Raw genomic sequence first — 22,636 nt, 5'->3', positions numbered from 1 at the left:
CACCACACAATGTTCAACAGTTCACATTTTATTGACATGGTATTCTGTTTCCCAAAAGGGAATTTCTACATCCCAAAAAAATAAAGTGTAGACAGGAAAAATACAATCAGAGAGCACTAAAAACAGATGGGGGAGGGTTCACTAAAGAGTACAAGTCTGACTAACTGAAAGAACAAAACCTTGCAAATTTGTCATTTCAAATATTCAATAAAGAACGCGTTGGTTGGGAAGAGTACTCCACCGAAGAGCACGTATTTTCGGTTGCTTTTCCGTGAGGAAGTACAGGGTTTCTGCTAGTCTCTGCTCCCTGTAGCACGTCCCAGAGGACTGGACAGGTGGAAACAATATGGAGATGCTTCCATCCAGCTAACGAGTCAGAAGGCAAGACGTGGCTGTTTCCATATTGTTTGCATCTATCACGTCCTTGCAGATCTACGAGAGTGCCTGGGGGGGGGGGGGGGGGGTAACGGTGGACTGGCTCAGAGCTTCTAGTCTGCCTGAGAAAGCTCAGAGCTTCTAGTCTGCCTGTGGAAAGCTCAGAGCTCTAGTCTGCCTAGGAAGCGCAGGTTGAGAATCTTGAGCTGGTCGTCCAGCTCCATCCTGACGATGCCGTCGTCCCCGTCGATACTCAGGAGAATCCCTGTGGCCTCGCGGTCCTCCCCCAGAATTACCTTCACCTGGAGAGAGGGGGGGGGGAGGGGGGAGGGAGAGAGAGAGACAGAGAGAGAGAGAGAGACAGAGAGACAGAGAGACAGAGAGAGAGAGAGAAAGAGAGGTTATACACACGAAGAGGGCAGTGGCTTTAATTCCATGTACCTCCCAAGTGGAGAGAGAAACTCAGGAGTATTCCAATGTCCAAAAGCAGCGTAGGACTGCATGGCCAGCGTCAGCTTCAGAGACGTGCACTTGACAGTGGTGTTTCTGTTCTGTGTGTACAGTATATCTCAAAAGTGAGTACACCCTTTAGATTTTTGCAAATATTCTGTTATATCCTTTCAGGGGATAACATTATCCTACTGAAACTTTGATATAACTTAAAGTAGTCAGTGTGCTGCTTGAATAACAGTATAGATTTATTGTCCTTTGAAAATTACTCAGTACACAGCTGTTAATGTCTAAACAGCTGGCAACAAAAGTGAGTACACCCCATAGTGAACATGTCCTAATTGTGCCCAATGATGTTGTTTTCCCGCCCTGGTGTCATGTGACTCGTTAGTGTTACAAGGATTCAGGTGTAAATGATAAGCAGGGCTGTTAAATTTGGTGTTTTGGGCACAATTCTCTCTGAATGCTGGACAACATGGCACCTCATGGCAAGGAACTCTCTGAGCGGCTGAAAAAAAAGGATTATTGCGCTTCTCAAAGATGGCCTTGGCTATAAGAAGATTGCCAACACCCTGAAAATTAGTTGCAGCACAGTGGCTAAGATCATACAGTGGTTTTCCAGGACAGGTTCCACTCGGAACAGGCCTCGCCAGGGTCGACCAAAGAAGATGAGTCCACGTGCTCAGCGTCATATCCAGAGGTTGGTTTCCAAAAATAGATAGGGATGCTCCGATTTATCGGCCACCGATTTAAATCGGCCGATTTCACTCCAAATGACTCGATCTGTGATCGGCAAAAATGGCCGATCGCAAAAACCGATTTTTATTTTTATTTTTTCCTGGGGAAGACAGATAACTGAACAGAAAACATAGGAGGACGTAACAGTATGTAAACCATGAAGGCCACGTTTATGATGTCTTTTATACAGCCATATCGACTGACTTGGGCTTCAGGCCCTAACTGGGTGATAGGCCAGACCTTTACTATGCCATAAAAATGGGTCTGCGTTTGCTTGGTGCCTAATGGATCAAAACTTTTGTCTAAAAAGCAAAAAATATTTAGGCTATCCAGTCAGTTATGTATTTTTTTAAAAATCAGTATCGGTTGATCTTGAGGAAACAAATCGGTGATCGGTATCGGCCCCAAAAATCCAGATCGGAGCATCCCTAAAAATAGACGTGCGAGTGCTTCCAGCATTGCTGCAGAGGTTGCAGAAGTGGGATGCCAGCCTGTCAGTGCCCAGATCATACGCCGCACACTGCATCAAATCGGTTTGTATGGCCGTCGCCCCAGACAGAAGCCTCTTCTGAAACCGATGCATAAGAAAGCCCGCAAACAGTTTGCTGAAGACAATGAATCCAAGAACATGAGTTACTGGAACCATGTCCTGTGGTCTGATGAGATCAAAATAAACCTGTTTGGGTCAGATGGTGTCCGGCGTGTGTGGCGGCACCCTGGTGAGGAGTACCAAGACAAATGTGTTTTGCCTACAGTCAAGCATGGTGGTGGCAGCATCATGGTCTGGGGCTGCATGAGTGCTGCCGGCACTGGGGAGCTGCATTTCAGTGAGGGACACATGAATTCCAATATATACTGTGACATCCTGCAGCAGAGCATGATCCCCTCTCTTCGGAAACTGGGCCGTAGGGCAGTTTTCCAACATGATAATGATCCTAAACACACCTCCAAGATGACAACGGCCTTGCTGAAGAAGCTGAAGGTTAAGGTGATGGACTGGCCAAGTATGTCTCCAGACCTAAACCCAATTGAGCACATGTGGGGCATCCTCAAGAGGAAGGTGGAGGAGTGCAAGGTGTCCAACATCCGTGGGCTCCGTGATGTCGTCATGGAGGAGTGGAAGAAGATTCCAGAAGCAACCTGTGCAGCTCTGTTGAATTCCATGCCCTGGAGGGTTAAAGCAGTGCTAGATAACAATGGTGGTCACACAAAATATTGACACTTTGGGCACAATTTAGACATGTTCACTATGGGGTGTACTCACTTTTGTTGCCAGCTGTTTAGACATTAACAGCTGTGTACTGAGTAATTTTCAATGGACAATAAATCTATACTGTTATTCAAGCAGCACACTGACTACTTTAAGTTATATCACTAAGATAGTGTTATCCCCTGAAAGGATATGACAGAATATTTGCAAAAATCTAAAGGGTGTACTCACTTTAGAGATACACTGTATATGTAAGGCAAGGGTCTCAAACTGCCGGCCCGCCTCCTCCCTCTGGCCCGCAACATGACGTCCAGAAAACAAGAGCTTGTTCAACAGTATCTCTGTCGCCAAACACAGGGTTCCCACACCTTCTGAAGCATCAAGCACCTTTCAAGCACCTTTCAAGGACTTTCAAGACTCAATTCAAGGACCCATAGTTTGAGACAGATCTAGATGAGAATTTATATAATAGGAACTATCCGCTCACAGACAACAATTAAAAGAGAGAGAGAGAGAGAGAGAGAGAGAGAGAGAGAGAGAGAGAGAGAGAGAGAGAGAGAGAGAGGAATTCAAGCACTTTCAATGACGCATGTCTATTTCCCAAAACTTTTAAGACCTTGATTTATTTTTCTCAAATTCACAAACTTTCAAGGATTTCAAGGACCCGTGGGAACCCTGCAAACACAGTGGCAGAGCGGATTAGGGAGTTAGTCTAGTGACATTTATGATCAGTTATGCAACAAAGCTAGAGCTTTCACTGCATACTCTGTGGCGCTTGACGAAAGCACAGACAAAACCGACAATGCTCAGCTAGCCATCTTCATCAGGGGCGTTAACGACCAATTCGAAGTCCCAGAAGAGTTACTCAGTTTGTGTGCAACGCACGGCCGTACCACAGCCAAGGATGTATTTCAGCAGCTATGCGATGCGATGGAGCGCGCTGGTTTGCTGTGGAACAGACTGGTAGGCATTACCGTATTTTCCGGACTATAAGTCGCTCCGGAGTATAAGCATCTCATGCAGCATCAGTCAAAAAATGCGACATTAAGAGGAAAAAAACACATATAAGTCGCACTTAGGGCTGCACGATTAATCGATTTTAAATCGAAATCGCGATGTGAAATGATGCGATTAGCTAATCGCAAGGCCTGCGATTTGCCTGCGATTTTATTTATTTATTTATTTTTTAAAATCTATTTCAATGTTTACAGAAAGGACCTATTCTTTTTTACTGGACATTTTTATTAGCACTTTATTTAACTTGATTGCAGTATGTGCAATATTTAGATGCTGCTCCTGAGCCATAATTAAATAACCTTGTTTGTAGAAAGGTCCTATTTTATTTTCATATTGGAATTGTTCAAAAGAAATGGACACTTGAGAGAAACAAAATGGCAGCTGTTTAAAAAAAACATACATAAATATGTTGTTCCAATTCATATCTTTTAAGTTCTCATCCTTGCATTAGAACAGTTTGATGGCATAAGAGCAGTTAACAGTTTGATGGTATCATGTGGTAATGCTCTCTGAAATTAGCCCATGATAGACAGATTCATCCAATCACCTGCCAAGTATTTTTTGAAAGTACCTTCCCTTTTCCAAACAGCTTCCAATTAAGCTTTCCTAGATGGTTGTGTGAAACAAACCACCTGAGTCAGGTTAGTAATGCTCCATCACATGTTTTAATCTGAAGCTTGATTTTAAAGCAACCCAACTTTAAAGCAACCCAATGTAAGTTTAGTTCTTTCACTCGTAGCTCAGGCTGTGGGGGTGCTAGAGGAGGGAGCCTCTAAGTCCCCTGAAGACGTACAAACAAACTGCACGTTGATACGACCTTCCTAGCCGGAGATATGGCCACACTTTACAAAAACTCCCCCTTTTTTTGCTATTTAAAAAAATAATAATCGCAAATTAATCGCAATCGCGATATCTGTCCAAATAATCGCAATTCGATTTTTCCCCCAAATCGTGCAGCCCTAGTTGCACTGGACTATAAGTCGCATTTACTTAGAAATATATTTCACAAAATCCAAGACCAAGAACAGACATTTAATCTGGAAAGGCAAGTTTATTCAACTACACAATAGCACACAGAACAACAGGCTGAATAGAAGTCTGGTATGTTAACAAGCCACATTAACAGTTATTCAGCAACACAATAGCATAAAGAACATACCTGGGAGGCTGAATAGGCTAAATGAACATAACAAGCCAGCGAGTCCAACAAGCAAGTTACCAGTAAGAAAGTTCACCAAGCTACCGTTTGCTTAGCATCAACAAGCTAATGTTTTAGATAACTTCTTCAGGGGTATAGTAGCAGCATATGGCCTGGGAAAACCCGTCGGATGTCGCTGGCGTTCGTTTGTGGCAAAGAGCAAAAATAGATGGAAATCGCGATTTTGGCGATTTTTATATTATGTGGTATTCTAGTACTTTGAACTCCATACTACATTATGGTGAATAAACATTTTAAGAAAACAAAAGAGAAAGTACTTATTTTTATCTTTTTGTGGTGGGTAGTTTGCTAGCAAAACAACATCACTTTGAACGTGTCTCATTCTCAGTTAAGCAACGCACGCACACATGAGCGAAAGGAGAGACGATACTTCCACGTGTTATTGCCAGTTTACTGATGCTCACAATAAGCATAAAGTAATAACATCTTAACTAGAAGACACACAAATGGATCTGTCCCTCGCATACCGACTAGGCGAGCAGACTAACACCGCATCACAAGCAGACAAACGAGACCGGCCCATCTGCATAGGCTCCTCCCCCGACCCGGAGGAGAAAGGGGTAGTAATGACCTTTCACTTTTTTTGACATGATACATTAATAAAATAAAGGGCTATCTCAGTCATTCAACCAGTTATGAATAGCTGAGAACTTCTAATTTATGGAAATATTAAAAAATGAAAATGTCAAATTGCCACCATGTGAAGGGTTTTCCCAGGCCACCACACATATAGTTGTCACAAGCCCAGAGCCTCTGTCGGCTGTAGACTGTAATGTTTACTCCTTGGTTCATGTCAGCCAGTATGAAATTATATATATATTGACATATAAGTCGCACCTGACTATAAGTCGCAGGACCAGCCAAACTATGAAAAAAAGCGCGACTTATAGTCCGGAAAATACGGTACTACTCCTGGAGCCCCGTCCATGACAGACAGGCAAACTGACTAAACGAAAGTCAGAGGAGGAAAATGCAGATCCGGCAGTTGCACGCTTAGACTTAGGCCGTTTTACGGTTATACCGTAAACACTAGGGGTGCAACGGTTCAGTTGGCCCACGGTTCGGTACGGTTCGGTATTTTGGGTCACGGTTTTCGGTACGGTTCGGTTCAGAAACAAACGTTCCAGACCAACTCGACCTCTGACCAAAGGCCGCGTTCGAGGCATTCACGTGGACGCTCCGGCGCTCTCAGAGCTAATTTACGAACGCGGCCAAATTGATCTTCTCGCCATAAAGCTTAAGCGTACAGTGGGCTTCCTGTATAGATTTAAATCTTGCTTTTCCTTGGCTTCCAGAAAACGTCTTGTCTCCGCCCTTTTCCTTTCACAATTGGATTATGGTGATACAGTATATAGGTTTGCTTCTCTGTCCACTTTATCCAAGTTAGACCCCCTGTATCATTCGGTTCTAAGATACATCACCAATAGTGCCTTCAGGACCCATCACTGTACACTGTATAGTCTGGTTGGATGGCCATCTCTTTCTGTCAGAAGGCTCCAACACTGGTACACTCTTGTGTTTAAAATCATCTCTGGCTTCTTACCGAATTATCTGGGCCTGAAGTTCATCCCTATACCGAGTGGCTCGGGTCTCAGGTCTCGTAGATGGCTACAATACAAGGTGCCACTTATCATGAACAATGTTGGAAGGGCAAGCTTGTCTTATTATGGCCCTTGGTCTTGGAATGACCTACAGACTACTTTTAAATTAGAGGCCCTTATTTCCATAAGTATCTTCAAGCGTAGATTAAAGGATGTGGTCACCGCTCGCTGTACCTGCTTTGGTTAGACTTCTCAATGTTTTAATCACCTTGTAAATACCCCTACCATTGTTTGTCTATTGTATTGTTGCCACTGTCTTATGTCCTGTCTTGTTATCTGAACAGTTTTTTTAAGCTACTATTTTGACCCTGTCTTGGCCAGGTCTCTCTTGTAAAAGAGGTTTTAATCTCATTGTGACTTCCTGGTAAAATAAAGGTTAAAAAAAAAAAAAAAAAAAAAAAAAAAAAAACGAAAACCGAAAACCGTCACGGTTCACTAGTGAATTGAGCCGTGGAACGCAAACCGTACCGTCCGTAAAAAAACCGAGAACCGTTGCACACCTAGTAAACACCGTTTAAAAAAATAGCAACCCGTTAATCAAAAACTATTTTCCCAAAACTGCTTTTAATTCCACTGTTATACTGTAAACCACAGTCTAATTTGGGGACGGTTTAATGGTTTCTAAAATTGGAAACCGCCCAACTCTAAGTTGCACTGCAAGTTGCAGCAAATGCTTGAAATATTAACATGTCACGTGTGTTGTCCTGAAATGTATCAATGACATCATCAGGTCCAGGAGAACACAGCACCACCAGGACCGGGCCTTTTTAGAAGACATTGAGTCAGCATAATGGTGATGTATTTACTCTACTGAGGTGCATAATAAATAAAGAAATAGATAAATAATAAAGTAAGGAAAAAATATTTGCACTAACTGTTAAAAACAAATGTCACATGTATAGAAACTGCTTCAATTGATTAATTATGATAAAGAAAAAAAAATATATTAAAAAAATATATTAAAATAAATGTCAAATGTAAAATAAATGTAAGTAAAATAAATGTGTTACCCACAATTTTATTTTCATTAGACCTACTAACATATACCGTATTTTCCGCACTATAAGGCGCACTTAAAAGTCCCAAAAAAAAAAAAAAAACGACAGTGCGCCTTATAATCCGGTGCGCCTTATATATGGATCAAAATGTAAAAATTACATGACCAATATATATTTTTTAATAATAATAAAATGTTTCAGTACGACTGGTAAACTGCAAAGCCGCACCGCTTGCAGCATTACGGTAATCAGTAAACACCGGTGCTTACTCACAGTCCCACACCAATAAAGAAGACGACAAAATGGCTCCTGTCAAGAGACACGCTTACGACGCAGAGTTCAAGCTCAAGGCTGTCAGTCACGCAGTAGAAAATGGGAATAGAGCAGCAGCGAGGGAATTCAACATTAATGAATCAATGGTAGGGAAGTGGAGGAAGCAAGAAGATGACCTGCGCCAAGTAAAGAAGACTAAGCAAAGTTTCCGAGGGAACAAAGCGAGATGGCCACAGTTAGAGGACCAACTCGAACAGTGGGTTATTGAACAGAGAGCAGCAAGTAGAAGCGTCTCTACAGTCACAGTTCGAATGAAGGCAACAGCGCTAGCACGGGACATGAACATCGAGGATTTTCTAGGGGGTCCTTCTTGGTGCTTTCGATTTATGAAAAGACGTAAACTCTCCATCCGCGCAAGAACTAGCGTCTCGCAGCAACTGCCAAACGATTATAAAGAAAAGCTGGTCACTTTCCGCGCATACTGCGAAAAGAAGATCACTGAAAAGAAGATCCTGCCAGAGCACATCACCAACATGGACGAGGTTGATATGGACCTGTGTTGTTTTGTTTGCATTGCATTTAGAAATGCTATTACTGTAACGCCAAATCAAATTCCTATATGTGTATGCTTAATGTGTATGCATAAATGGCAATAAACGTTATCTCATCTCATCTCATCTCTCATCAGGTTCCACTCACCTTTGATATTCCTGTGAACCGCACTGTGGAGAAAACGGGAACCAGTACGGTGTCTATACGCACCACAGGGAATGAGAAGTCATCCTTTACTGTAGTTCTCGCCTGCCAGGCTAATGGCCAGAAACTTCCACCCATGGTTATTTTCAAGAGGAAGACCTTGCCAAAAGAAAACTTTCCAGCCGGCGTCGTCATCAAAGTTAACCCGAAGGGATGGATGGATGAGGAAAAGATGAGCGAGTGGCTGAGAGAAATTTACGTCAAGAGACCGGGTGGCTTTTTCCACACAGCTCCGTCTCTATTGATCTACGACTCCATGCGCGCCCATATCACCGATGCTGTCAAAAAACAAGTGAAGCAAACTAATTCGGAGCTTGCCGTCATTCCGGGTGGATTAACTAAAGAACTCCAGCCGCTAGATATTGGTGTAAACAGGGCGTTCAAAGCTAGACTGCGAGCTGCGTGGGAGCAGTGGATGACAGAAGGTAACGATGAATTGAGAATCAGTATATGTAATATGTATTTTCATGTACCTACTTCTGCAAATCTTCTAATAAAGTTTTCAATCAATCAAAAAAGGCGAACACACGTTCACCAAGACGGGGAGACAGCGCCGGGCGACTTATGCCACTATCTGCCAATGGATCGTGGATGCCTGGGCTGATATATCAGTCTCAACTGTGGTCCGAGCTTTCACGAAGGCAGGAATAATCACTGAACTGCCAGGCAACAGGTATAGTATAGTATAGTGGATAGTGTACATAGCCTTTATTTATGTAAACCAGCTCCTTTCCCTTCTTGTTTTTTTTTCTTTCCTAGCACCAGGGGAGCCCCGCCTCCCAAATTTCGTTGTTTGGTACCTGTACTATAGCAATGACAATAAAGACCATTCATTCATTCATTCATTCAACAGCAGCGACACTGACTCAGATAATGACGAGAGGGAGCAGGGCATATTGGATCCCGTACTCGCCCAACTGTTCAATTCGGACACTGAAGAAGAAGAATTCAAGGGATTCATGGAAGACGAATGAACTGAAAAAGTGAGCTTTACGTGTTATACATAACTGAACAATGTTGAGTTATGCACTAACGTTTGATTTAGTGGTATCAGACTGTTTCTTTTACTACGTGTTTACTGAAATAAAGTTTGAATGTTTGACTGAATTGAATTAATGAACATCTCATCCCTCTGTCTCCATGTCATTGTAGAACACCCATGCCTTTGGAATGTGAAGCTTGAGGTCTACAAAGACAAAGAAACGTTCCCCTCCACGTTTGGGAGAAGAGTGAACTTGTTATATTGTTTGGGAGATATTGTTAATATTGTTAATATGTTATTGTTAATATTGTTATGTCTCCATGTCATTGTAGAACACCCATGCCTTTGGAATGTGAAGCTTGAGGTCTACAAAGACAAAGAAACGTTCCCCTCCACGTTTGGGAGAAGAGTGAACTTGTTATATTGTTTGGGAGATATTGTTAATATTGTTAATATGTTATTCTTAATATTGTTAATATTGTTAATATGCACATTAACGTTTGAACAACGTTTGAACGTTGAACAACGTTTGAACGTTGAACAACGTTTAAGAACGCTTAATAAAGTGTGACTTTATTTGACTGTTGTGTTGACATTCCCTTTAGCACAGCTCCATCTAGTGGATGCATAACGCAACCCCAGTCAAAAAAAAAAACGACAGTGCGCCTTATAATCCGGTGCGCCTTATAATCCGGTGCGCCTTATAGTGCGGAAAATACGGTACATATGTTACGGTACATGTGGGAATACGGTACATGTGGGAAAACTAGGGTTAGGGTTAGGTGCTAGGGTGCTACGGTTAGGGTTAGGGTTAGGATTAGGGTTAGACATGCCAGCATGTACCAAGTCGACGTAGCACCCAACCCTAACCCTAGTTTTCCCACATGTACCGTATTCCCACATGTACCGTAACATATATATGTTAGTAGGTCTAATGACAATAAAATAGTAAATTCAGAAATATTGAGCTTTCTTGTAGTGCTTGAACGTTGTTGTGGCCCTCCTATGACATGACAATAGCAGCATGGCCCCAAGCCAGTTTGAGTCTGAGACCCCTGGTGTGCGGTGAAGAGAAGGGGTGATGAGGGGGTGTAAGGTGAAGAGAAGGGGGGAAGAGGGGGTGTAAGGTGAAGAGAAGGGGTGATGAGGGGCAGCCTCACCTTGTTGTTCTTGGTGGGGGTGACGGGCTCCAGGTGTTCACTGGAGATGCTCACCACCTTCTCTGTGTCCTGGAGGAACACGGAGCACATCCCACCCTGAGGAGAGAGAACACGCTGCGTTTGGAACAAGCTCTTTCCTTCAACAATAAACCACAACCACTGCCACCACAGGTTCACTTCTCTACTTTGGGTTATTGGAGACACTGTGATGTTTTTGAACAGACCGAACCTTCCTCTGTTCCGGGAGATCTTCACATCTTTAGTCGTTTTTTAAGCGTCATTCCTGTTGAATGCCACGGAATCCATTAAATGTACTTTCTTTTTTTATTTGTATTACCCATAATAGTTCTTTAGTCTTGACCCCTCTGGTCATTAATCAAGATCGTTGTCAGGATCAAATCATCAGACTTAACAATTCCACCACTTCCTGTGGGCCGGAGTTCTGGTGAGTAGAGTCTGGAGCGCCTCAGTACTGGCAGTGTCGCCAGTCTCATAACATGATGACATTCCATTCCATTAACCCAGGATGTTAACAATTCCATCTGACATCCTGAGAGCTGTTCCTATCGCTTGCCGTGGGAGAGTGGGGTATGTTCACAACTAGGGCTGCAACTAACGATTATTTTGATAATCGATTAATCTGCCGATTATCTTATCGATTAATCGATAAGTCGGATACACAAAAAGCGGGGGGAAAAGATATATATTTTTTTTATATATTTATTTTGCAAATTGTATTTTATGTTTTCTAAATCAGCCAGGCCTATACATATACATGTGCAAAATGAATAAGTATTAATAAAAATAAAAAAAATATATAAATAAAAAAGGCTTTGCTACATCAAATAGGTTTAACAACAGGCCATGGACTATGGCGGTAGATTGTTCCAATAAAGTAGTTGAACTCTAGCTCAATACATGCATTGTTTTAGGTAATAACTTTGCTTAATGTAAAGGTCAGTAACCCAAAGTGCAATATAGGCTACAGACAAGACACTAATGTTTTTATATAACAGATATGCTCCAAAACAATGCAATGTATCCTCTCACTCCATACAACAGGCTAGGCGACAGTCAGTGCCTCACTCTGCATTTGCATGGAGAGCAGGAGACCATGGAAGGGCTGAGCCCAGCAGGACTTATATAATAAAACAATAGGAAGTTAGCTGTAACCCTCCTCTATAGAAACATAGTTAGTGTAACCCTCCTCTATAGAAACATAGTTAGTGCTCTGGTTCTCAGCACAGCTACGCAGACTACAGCTGGACGAGCAGCGTAGTGACAGTCAGCTAGCGGCAGCAGCGAGCTAACCCTGCTAGCTAACTCACTAGCATGTCCTGACAGCAGACAGTCATAGGACAGTCATAGGTTCTACCCTTTCCGGCCATAGGTAGCGCTATGATTCGCTATGATTCGCGATGCCTACACCGGCCGCAAGACAGCGTGGCGTGCGTCAACAGGAAGTAGGTTTGTTATGGAAACAAAACCCGAAAAAAAAAAAAAAAAAAAGTTGAATTTTTTTTAAATAACGACGAATCGATAATGGCATTCGTCGCCAACGAATTTCGTTATCGATTATTATCGATTCGTTGTTGCAGCCCTATTCACAACTGTGGTTTGAAGTTCAAATGATGGAAACATCCAAACAAACAAATAAATGCAAAAAAGAGATCTACAATACATAGATCTGCCAAGATGGCTTCACTTTTCTAAGTATTGAGGGGTTAAGTGCCTTGCTCAAGGGCACAACGGCAGCGGTAGGCACCTTAGATATGATGCCAGCAACCCTCCAGTCATCAGCTCTCATTCGACTCCCTCCTGAGGCGGGGATCGAACCAGCGACCTTCCGATTGCTAGCCGGCCTGTCTAAACTCTAGGCTACCTGCCGCCCCTTACAAAATAGCGACAGTATTTGTCGATACCGTCATAAAACAGTCCTAAATTGCTATATGTCATAAATATCATCTTAACAGTGTTTGTCCAGCACCACTGAGTGTGGTTGAGGATGCTATGATAGTCAGTGTTTTTTCTAGGTAGTCAGTGTTTTGTCTAGGTTTGCTGCCTTGGGAGGGTGGCATGGATCCTCCACCCCCCCCCCCCCCGTTGTGAAATGTTAATTTCTCCTCACCCCCGCTCTTAGTAACAGAACAAGTTATCTCTGTAATATCATAATATCAATTATGTGACTAGAACAAATATGATAATTTATAGACTTTATTGTTGAGCCACAAAGCCATCACTTATTTTTTATTAATTGTTTTACTGTTTTGACACTATAACAATCTTGACTTCACTATCTGTCCACTTTCTCACCTGGTTCTTCCTGCTCTTGCTCTCACTCTCTCTGTGTCATCTCCATCCTCCTCTCTCCCTCTTTGCACTGACAATCACACACAAACATATGTGACAGGGTCTGGTTAAAAAGTCTGCAAGTCTGGCAACATCATTTTTCAGTTTTTTTACTACCTTTCATTATCTACCTGTCATCTGTCAGTGATGACATGCTGACATGTTTAAATAGCAAAAATGTTTTGCTAATTCAAGATTCATGTTTTTTTATTGCCATGTGTGTCAAACGTTTATGACATCCTATTACAAGTAATGAAGGGGGGTGCTGAGGGTGCTGCACCAGAACCATAGGTTCTCAAGGCTACTTGTGGTCTTGACTACCTGTCCACTTTCTCACCTGGTTCTTGCTGTCTCTTTGGTGTGCTGACTCCATCCTTCTCTCTCCTCCTCCTCCTCTCCCTCTCTATCCTCCTCTCTCCCTCTTTTGCTGTCCACCGAAAGGCAAACATAACAACCAGAATATGTATAATCTAATAAGAGGTATAAATTGATCCATATCAATGTATAACATCATTCTAATTGTATATTGGGTTGCTGTGGGCAATGCAGTCAGATAATGTCATTTTGACTTGACTCTCTCACCTGAAAAACAATCTTATGTCCATCTATGGAAAAACAGACATTTCCAATGAGTGAGGGTTTGTTCCAAAGCTTCAATCCACTTTTTTATTGTATTTTATTACCATAAAGCCCAATTCTAGCAGAATAAGACATATTGTACAGTGTTTCCTCCAGGAATTTTTACAATGGTGGCGGGTGGCCGTACGCGCGCGCGATTTTTTCGCGTGCACGCGCATGAAACGCGCACGCGCGCTCAAAACAAGGTTTTTTTTTTTTTTTTTTCTAATCACAGCCAAAACTAGAGGATGGCCCAAAAAAATAAATAATGAATATACATAATATAAACTTGTGACTGACAGTCACATACACACACAAAGATCATCAGCTATAATATAATACGAAGTAGGCCTACATGAGCACAAAAGCGGCTAACGTTACTGATTAACTGTTTACTGTAGTGCAGAGAGATGGTAGTCGTAGGCGGCGTATCAAATGACAAAGCTAAACGTTTAATGAAGGACATGAACGATTGTCAACAACACACTCAAGCATGCCTGGATATTTGTAAGAACTCTCGCGAGATTTATCAGACTAAACCTGGATTTTCCCTTTAGCGATGTTGATGGAATACCCCCCGGATGTCACTACGGTGGCCTGTACACAATAACAATAATACCACAGTTCACATTTAGACCAATCAGGAGCCCTTGTGTCACGTCGTCAACTGAATGTCATTAATCTGATTTTGGATCAGCGGTTAGAGAGAGATGGGCGTGGATTTAGGTGCACTTTTAGTCAATTATAGCGCTGATCTAGGATCAGATATATTTTAATCAGCTAAAATGTTTTTTTTTTTGAGATTTTTTTTTTTTTTTTTTTTGAGAAATCTGCATGGTGGCGGAGGAAATTCCATCGTGGCGGCCCGCCACGATGAAATGCATGTAGAGGAAACACTGTTGTATTATTACTACTACCATCTATTATTACTAATCACCTCTGAGCTAGCTAGCTAGCTAGCTAGTTCGTTAACACTATTCACACAATGGAACTAGACACTTTCTAGTCACCATGGAACTACAATCAGACACTTTAGTTTCTAGTTAAGTCACAATAAATAACGAACAATTTGAACCAATGTTTTCTGTCAGAAATTCAGAAATTATATTTGCTACGGTTACTTACTTTGCTTACTTTCATCTGCTGACCTCTCTCCCTCTCTCTCTCTCTCCCCCTCTCTCTCCCCCTCTCTCTCTCCCCCTCTCTCTCTCCCCCTCTCTCTCCCTCCCTCCCTCTCTCTCCCCCTCTCTCTCCCTCCCTCCCTCTCCCTCTCCCTCTCACACACACTCGCGCGCTAAACAATTATTCTCTGGGCGAAGCGCGAGACGACTTGCAGACCAACGTGCGTGTATGTAGGCTACTGGACCGGAGTGTGTAACATCATGACTGTAATTGGGCTAGAATGATTTCAGAAAATAATAATAATAATAATAATGATAATAATAATGATTATTATTTTTTAGGTCATGCTGAGATGAAATTTAGGGATACTCAAGCACCCCTAAAAAGCGTCTAAAATCGTCCATATCGCCAGATTCGGGTTGGGTGTGTTTAATAAACGCGGGAAGTTAGCCTGCTTGTCAGAGGTTTGGGGTCTACGTCCATCCATTACTAAAACTATTATTGTTGGCCTTTATTTGCACTTACAGTAGAGACGAATGGCTTGTTTGAGATTAGCACGTCAGAGCGTGTGTGTGGAGGGAGCTGAGCCCCGCCCTTCGTGAAACGAGGAGACAAGCGGACAAGCGTGGCAGCAAAACGCACAGAGGAGAAACATATTAAATGAGGGTGCACATAAATTAGGCAAATGACACAGAATAAACATATTTCGACCACATAAACATATTTCGGCCATATACAACTGGGAGAAAAATATTATTATAAAAAATAAAGAAAACATGAACCGAATTGACATTGAACATTTTTCTTGCGGGGGCGGGAGGTCCCGTTGGGGGGGGCGGTGGTAGGGGAAACACTGATAGTGATGACAGAACGTTTTGTAAACAATGTAATGTCAAATAAATAACCTGTCAAAAAAGTTGTGTCACGTAGGGTTGGGCAGTATTACAGGAACACCGCAAACCGCAGTATTTGAAAATAGGAACGGTGTCGATACCAATACCATCAATACAGTCAGTCATCCAAAAACATCTGTGTGAGCAATGAGTGCATATATATAATAAACACGCTAAGAGTGTGTGTCCAGCACCACTGTCTGTGTGCTTGAAGACACACTCCACCCCAGCAACATCACACACTCCACCCCAGCAACATCCCACATCACACACTCCACCCCAGCAACATCCCACATCACACACTCCGCCCCAGCAACATCACACACTCCACCCCAGCAACATCCCACATCACACACTCCGCCCCAGCAGCATCACACATTCCACCCCAGCAACATCACACACTCCACCCATGCAACATCACACACACATCACACACTCCACCCCAGCAACATCACACACTCCACCCCAGCAACATCACACATCACACACTCCGCCCCAGCAACATCACACACTCCACCCCAGCAACATCACACACTCCACCCATGCAACATCACACACTCCGCCCCAGCAACATCCCACACTCCGCCCCAGCAACATCACACACTCCACCCATGCAACATCACACATCACACACTCCACCCCAGCAACATCACACACTCCGCCCCAGCAACATCACACACTCCACCCCAGCAACATCCCACATCACACACTCCACCCCAGCAACATCACACACTCCGCCCCAGCAACATCACACATCACACACTCCACCCCAGCAACATCACACACTCCACCCCAGCAACATCACACATCACACACTCCACCCCAGCAACATCACACATCACACACTCCACCCCAGCAACATCCCACACTCCACCCCAGCAACATCCCACATCCCACACTCCACCCCAGCAACATCACACACTCCGCCCCAGCAACATCCCACACTCCACCCCAGCAACATCCCACACTCCACCCCAGCAACATCACACACTCCACCCATGCAACATCACACACTCCACCCCAGCAACATCCCACATCACACACTCCGCCCCAGCAACATCACACACTCCACCCCAGCAGCATCACACATTCCACCCCAGCAACATCACACACTCCACGCCAGCAACATCACACATCACACACTCCACCCCAGCAACATCACACACTCCACGCCAGCAACATCACACACTCCACCCCAGCAACATCACACACTCTTGCCATGGGGGGCTGAGCTCACCGTGACGCTGCGGATGACGCCTGTCTGGTTGACCACCTGGGCGTCCAGGGAGGTGTCCTTAACGCGCACCAGGATGTCGGTGGTGACCCAGTCGCAGGAGGTCTGGTCGATGTTGGAGCCGGGGGTGTGGGGGTTGTAGCCCCCGGGGGAGGGGGCCCCGGGGGTCATGGGGCTGTAGCCTACAGGGCTGGGGCTCGGACTGGCCTGGAGGGGGGGGGGCAGAAACTAGTCAGCCTCTGCACATATTCAATCGATTAAAACTTGAAACCTCCCTCTAGTTCCAAGATGGCGGCGCGTTCACACGCGAGGCTGGCGGCGCTCCTATCATCGGTGCTTTTTAGGGCTTTTAAGTACATTTGTATGTACTTTTTTATTTCAGTACTTATAGGGAACTGTTGTGTAAATAGTACCTACAGCAGGCACGACTTACTAGAAGTTGGTGCGAAAAACGAGAGGACAGTAACAGCGGAGTTCCTGAAAGGACAAAGGATTCCTCACGATATCGCCCGATCACCAGGAGAAGAATGGTACACAGTCCCGACCCTGAGGCGCAAACGTCGGCGTAGGGACCGCAAACAACGTCGGGGCCGCAGGGGAGGCCTGCTAGCTAGGCTGCGGAGGTGCCCGGACAAACCAGCTTTGCCGAGTATATTCCTCTCTAACGTAAGATCCCTAGCTAACAAGATGGACGAACTGAGACTGCAGGTAGCCACCAACAACACCGTGGGGGACAGCTGTGTGATCATTCTCACAGAAACCTGGCTCAGCGCTTCCATTGTTGACTCTGCGGTCGGCTTACAAGGCCGCTCGCTTCACCGGGCGGACAGGACAGAACTCAGCGCGGAGGCGGCCTCGTTATATCTACGAAGGACAGCTGGTGCTTAAACACAAAAACTGTGAGTAGCCACTGCTCCCCAGACCTGGAATACTTGACTGTTAAATGCCGACCCACATACCTCCCGAGGGAATTCAACGCAGTGTACATAACAGCTGTTTACATTGCACCAAGCACGGATACTAGCTTAGCATTAGCCCGGCTACATGACGTCATCAGTGGTGGACAGAGCACAGATCCTCAAGCAGTACACATCATAGCAGGGGATTTTAATCATGCTGACCTGAAGGTAGTACTACCCAAGTTGTATCAGCATGTTAAATGTGCAACAATAGGAGATAACACACTGGACAAGGTATACACCAACATCAAGCTTGCCTACAAAGCTAGACCGCTAGCTCATCTAGGCATGTCTGACCACGTGTCCATCCTCCTGATCCCAGCCTACACTCCCATGAGGAAAAGTGCTGCCATCACCACTAAGACTGTCAGAACCTGGCCAGCAGGGTCCGCTCCACTGCAGATCTGCCTGAATGACACCTCATGGCAGGAATATGAGCATGAGGACCTGGAACAGTACACGTCGTCGGTTCTGAACCACATAGTGAACTGCACCAACTCAGCCACCGTGGACAAACGTGTCCGGGTCGACCCCAACACGAAGCCATGGATGACTGAGATGGTCCGACAACTGCTCAAGGAGAGGAACAACGCCTTCTCAGCGAAGGACAAACTGCTGTATAACACCACCAGGGCTAACGTAAACCGTGACATCCGGGAGGCAAAGGCAGACCACAGAGAGAAGATTGAGGAATGCTTCCTGAGCAACGACTCCAGGCGGGTGTGGCAGGGGGTTCAGCACGACAAACTTCAGAGCCAACAGGCTCACTGGGTCCCCCCAGGGCTGCGTGCTGAGCCCCATCCTCTACAACCTCTACACCTACGACTTCACCCCCGTCCACCCCAGCAACTCCATCATAAAGTTTGCAGACGACACCACCGTGGTGGGCTGCATCTCGGGGGGGGACGAGGCGGCGTACAGGGATGAGGTGGAGCAGCTGGGCAAGCTGTGCAAGGTTAACAACCTGCTGCTGAACCAGTTAAAGACCCAGGAAATCATCGTGGACTTCAGGAGGAAAAAAATCTGAGGTCCAGCCCCTGCTAGTTGATGGAGGGAGTGTGGAGAGAGTCTCAACTCTCCGATTCCTGGGGGTGCACATACAGGAGGACCTGTCCTGGAGGACCAACACAGCAGCCATCATCAAGAAGGCACAACAGCGTCTCTACTTCCTGAGAGTCCTCAGGAAATACCACCTCAGACAGGAGCTGCTTGTGACCTTCTACCGCTGCACAGTGGAGAGCATCCTCACCTACTGCATTTGCGTGTGGTTCTCCAGCTGCACAGCCGCAGAGAGGAAAGCGCTACAGAGAGTCGTGAGATCGGCCCAGAAGATCATCGGCGCCCCCCTCCCCTCTCTGGAAGAGCTGTACAACACACACTGCCTCAGGAAGGCCTCCAAGATCTCCAGGGACCCATCCCACCCTGGGAACGAACACTTTGTTCGGCTGCGCTCAGGCAGGCGGTTCAGGACCATGTTCGCACGGACAAATAGACTGAAGCTCAGCTTCTACCCTAGGGCCATTCAGGCCCTGAACACAGCAAAGACCTAGGTTCTAGGCCCTGGACAATCTAGACAACTTGATGGCAGCTACTAGATTGTAAACACAAGTGCAATATTGAAATACAACTGTGAACATTTCAAACCTGCTAACTGCAACACTTTAAATGAATGTGCAACAATACTATGTGCAATATGACAACCCTTGTGTACATAAGGTTCAGATATAGGAAAAGTTAGGATATTTATAGCATAGCATAGAGTACAGCACAGTGTTTTATTGTATAGTATAGTAGTATAGTATAGTAGATAGTGTACATAGCCTTTATTTATGTAAACCAGCTCTTTTCCCTTTTTTATTTTACCCTTGTGTCACGATCCAACTGTTCCTAGTTGTCATGGTAAGCTCAGGGGGTTGTTGATTGGTTACCCAGGGTACATGGGGGAGTGGCTTGCCTGTTGGCGGGTCTCTCGAAAGGTATATGACAGGTGCTCATTAGCTACCTGGAGAGTCGAGAGAGTGGAGAGTGGAGAAGAGTAATACTGATTGAGACGCCTTACCTAGAAGAGAACCCCTTGGACAATTATCATCAAGACTATTACCGTGTGGAATAGTGGATTACCCCCGAGGTCGTGTTGTGTCGTGTCCGGTTTTGTTTGTTTTGTTATATGTCAATACTGAACGGGAAGGAAGACCCCACTGAACGAACGTGCAGTTCAGTATCCCCGCGGACCACGCCACGATACATCGGAGCCAGGTAAGCCATTTCCCCTTAAACATCTACCTGAGTGCTGTCAGCTAACCCTGAGCTAATCTACCTGTGTCCGGCCTCGGCGCTGTGTGGGAACGAGCCCATTGACTATCAATGTACGCACATTGCTCTTGGGTCGTGACACTTGGCCCTCTTGTTTTTAGTCTTTTTCCAAGCACCAGGGGAGCCCCCCCCTCCTAAATTTTGTTGTATGGTACCTGTACTGTATTAATGACAATAAAGACCATTCATTCATCATTCATTCATTCATACAGCTCGTGACATTAGAATTATAAGGTTCCATCTAGCTGCACGATTTGGGGAAAAAATCGAATTGCGATTATTTGGACAGATATCGCGATTGCGATTAATTTGCGATTATTATTTTTTTAAATAGCAAAAAAAAAAAAAAAAAAAGTTTTTGTAAAGTGTGGCCATATCTCCGGCTAGGAAGGTCGTATCAACGTGCAGTTTGTTTGTACGTCTTCAGGGGACTTAGAGGCTCCCTCCTCTAGCACCCCCACAGCCCGAGCTACGAGTGAAAGAACTAAACTTACATTGGGTTGCTTTAAAGTTGGGTTGCTTTAAAATCAAGCTTCAGATTAAAACATGTGATGGAGCATTACTAACCTGACTCAGGTGGTTTGTTTCACACAACCATCTAGGAAAGCTTAATTGGAAGCTGTTTGGAAAAGGGCAGGTACTTTCAAAAAATACTTGGCAGGTGATTGGATGAATCTATCTATTTTCAGAGAGCATTACCACATGATACCATCAAACTACTTCTGCTGAAGCCATTATCCACCATGAATGTTGCTATTGCTAGCTACCGAAACGTGGGCGTTTCACGTGCGATGTTGTTGGTGTGCGTTCATTGACGTTGACGTTCATTGACGTTCATTGTTGACGTTCATTGACGTTGAATCCGACGCGCTGTATGACGTATCCCATACGGGTAGTGGTGGTCTAGTGAGTTGGACTTGTGATCGGAAGGTTGTGTGAGTTCAAATCCCGCCTGAAACCACACCACTACTAGTGTGCCCTTGAGTAAGGCACTTAGCCCTCAGTTACTCCAGGGGGAATGTCCCTGTAATTCGTAATTGTAAATCGCTTTGGATTAAAAGCGTCTGCTAAATAGCAAAAAAAAAAAAAAAGAAATCGCAGGCAAATCGCAGGCTTTGCGATTAGCTAATCGCATAATTTCAAATCGCGATTTCGATTTAAAATCGATTAATCGTGCAGCCCTAGTTCCATCTCCATTTTTGTCAAAATTGAGTTTTTTTTACATAATCTGATCCATTAGGTGTTTATTAATGCCTGTGTGGTGTTATTTTTTAAATGTTGACATTTTTGAGTTAGTAATTCATAAAATACAAAGGTTCCATCTCACAAAACATAATGGAATGTAAAAACTTTGACGCTCAATATCTCTGAACTACCCTAAACGGAGATAGAACCTTATAATTCTAAGCTCACGATTTGTAAGGTTGATTCAGCTGGCTAAAAGTATTAACAATTCAATTAAAAACAAATTAAAAGGAGCAGTTTACAACAACAACAACAACAACAACAACAACAACAACAACAACCACAACAAATCATGCATTGCAACAACCATGTATAAGGCCTGCTAGAATTCAATCCCCACTTGAGGGCAAGCTACTCTACTCAGCTGTTCGCTACAGTACATTTCCTCATCAGTCCACCGTTTTTACCTGGTACGCCATGGGTGATGGGGTGGGGTGGTAGCTGGCTGGCGAGTGTGTGTTCTGGTAGCCCACGGGGCTTGGCGCCACCTGGTGGTAGCTCTGGGGACTGGGGCTGGGCTGGTAGGAGCCCTGCGGGGAGGGGGCAGCGTACGGGGAGTACTGCTCTGTGTTGTACCTGAGGAACACGCCAACACGTCATGTAACCTCACAGTGCTTTACTCAACATGGAATAAAACAACTATTAAAGAGTTAAAATAAAAAATAGGCCATCATATAAAATCCAATAAATTAAAAGCTGAACAAATTAAGTCAGGTACAATAACAATTTAAAATGTCAGTAAGTTTAGACTTACAAAGAGTAACCAGGGAAAGATTCAAGTGGTCAACATCAACTAAGAATGTCTTCACATATAAATCCAATTTCACCAAGCATGCGCACGTGAGAGAGTAAGTAATAGATATAGTGTGTGTGTGTGTGTGTGTGTGTGTGTGCGTGTGTGTGTGTGTGTGCGTGCGTGTGTGTCTTACATGGCTGGGGTCCCGGGGGTCTGGGGGTTGTACTGGGGGTTGACCTGGGGCGAGGGCACCTCGGGGTAGCCGGGGGTCTGGGGGTTGGGGGTGCCCCCGTAGCCCTGGGGGGACGGAGAGGGCTCGTCATCGTAGCCAAACTCGTACTCGTCATCCGCCCTGAAAACCAGAGGAACAAATGGTAAATGGGCTGAC

General features: G+C 44.6%; 1 protein-coding gene across 1 annotated transcript in view; it reads right to left on the bottom strand.

Annotated features, from left to right (window-relative positions):
* Positions 1–35: 35 nt before the first annotated feature.
* Positions 36–22,636, bottom strand: part of supt5h (SPT5 homolog, DSIF elongation factor subunit) — a 46,381-nt gene continuing 23,780 nt past the window's right edge. Inside the window, exons 26-30 of the mRNA XM_080530764.1 lie at positions 22,442–22,600; positions 21,920–22,088; positions 16,999–17,202; positions 10,780–10,875; positions 36–677 (exon numbers count right to left, since the gene is read on the bottom strand). Coding sequence (XP_080386890.1) covers positions 537–677; positions 10,780–10,875; positions 16,999–17,202; positions 21,920–22,088; positions 22,442–22,600 — 769 coding nt within the window. The 3' untranslated portion in view covers positions 36–536. The remainder of the gene's footprint in view (positions 678–10,779; positions 10,876–16,998; positions 17,203–21,919; positions 22,089–22,441; positions 22,601–22,636) is intronic.

This window comes from Nansenia antarctica (genome assembly GCF_963989245.1).
Source record: "Nansenia antarctica genome assembly, chromosome: 5".
Lineage (NCBI taxonomy): Eukaryota > Metazoa > Chordata > Actinopteri > Argentiniformes > Microstomatidae > Nansenia > Nansenia antarctica.
The sequence above is the reverse complement of the archived record's forward strand: the minus strand, read 5'-3'. Positions and strand labels throughout refer to the sequence as shown.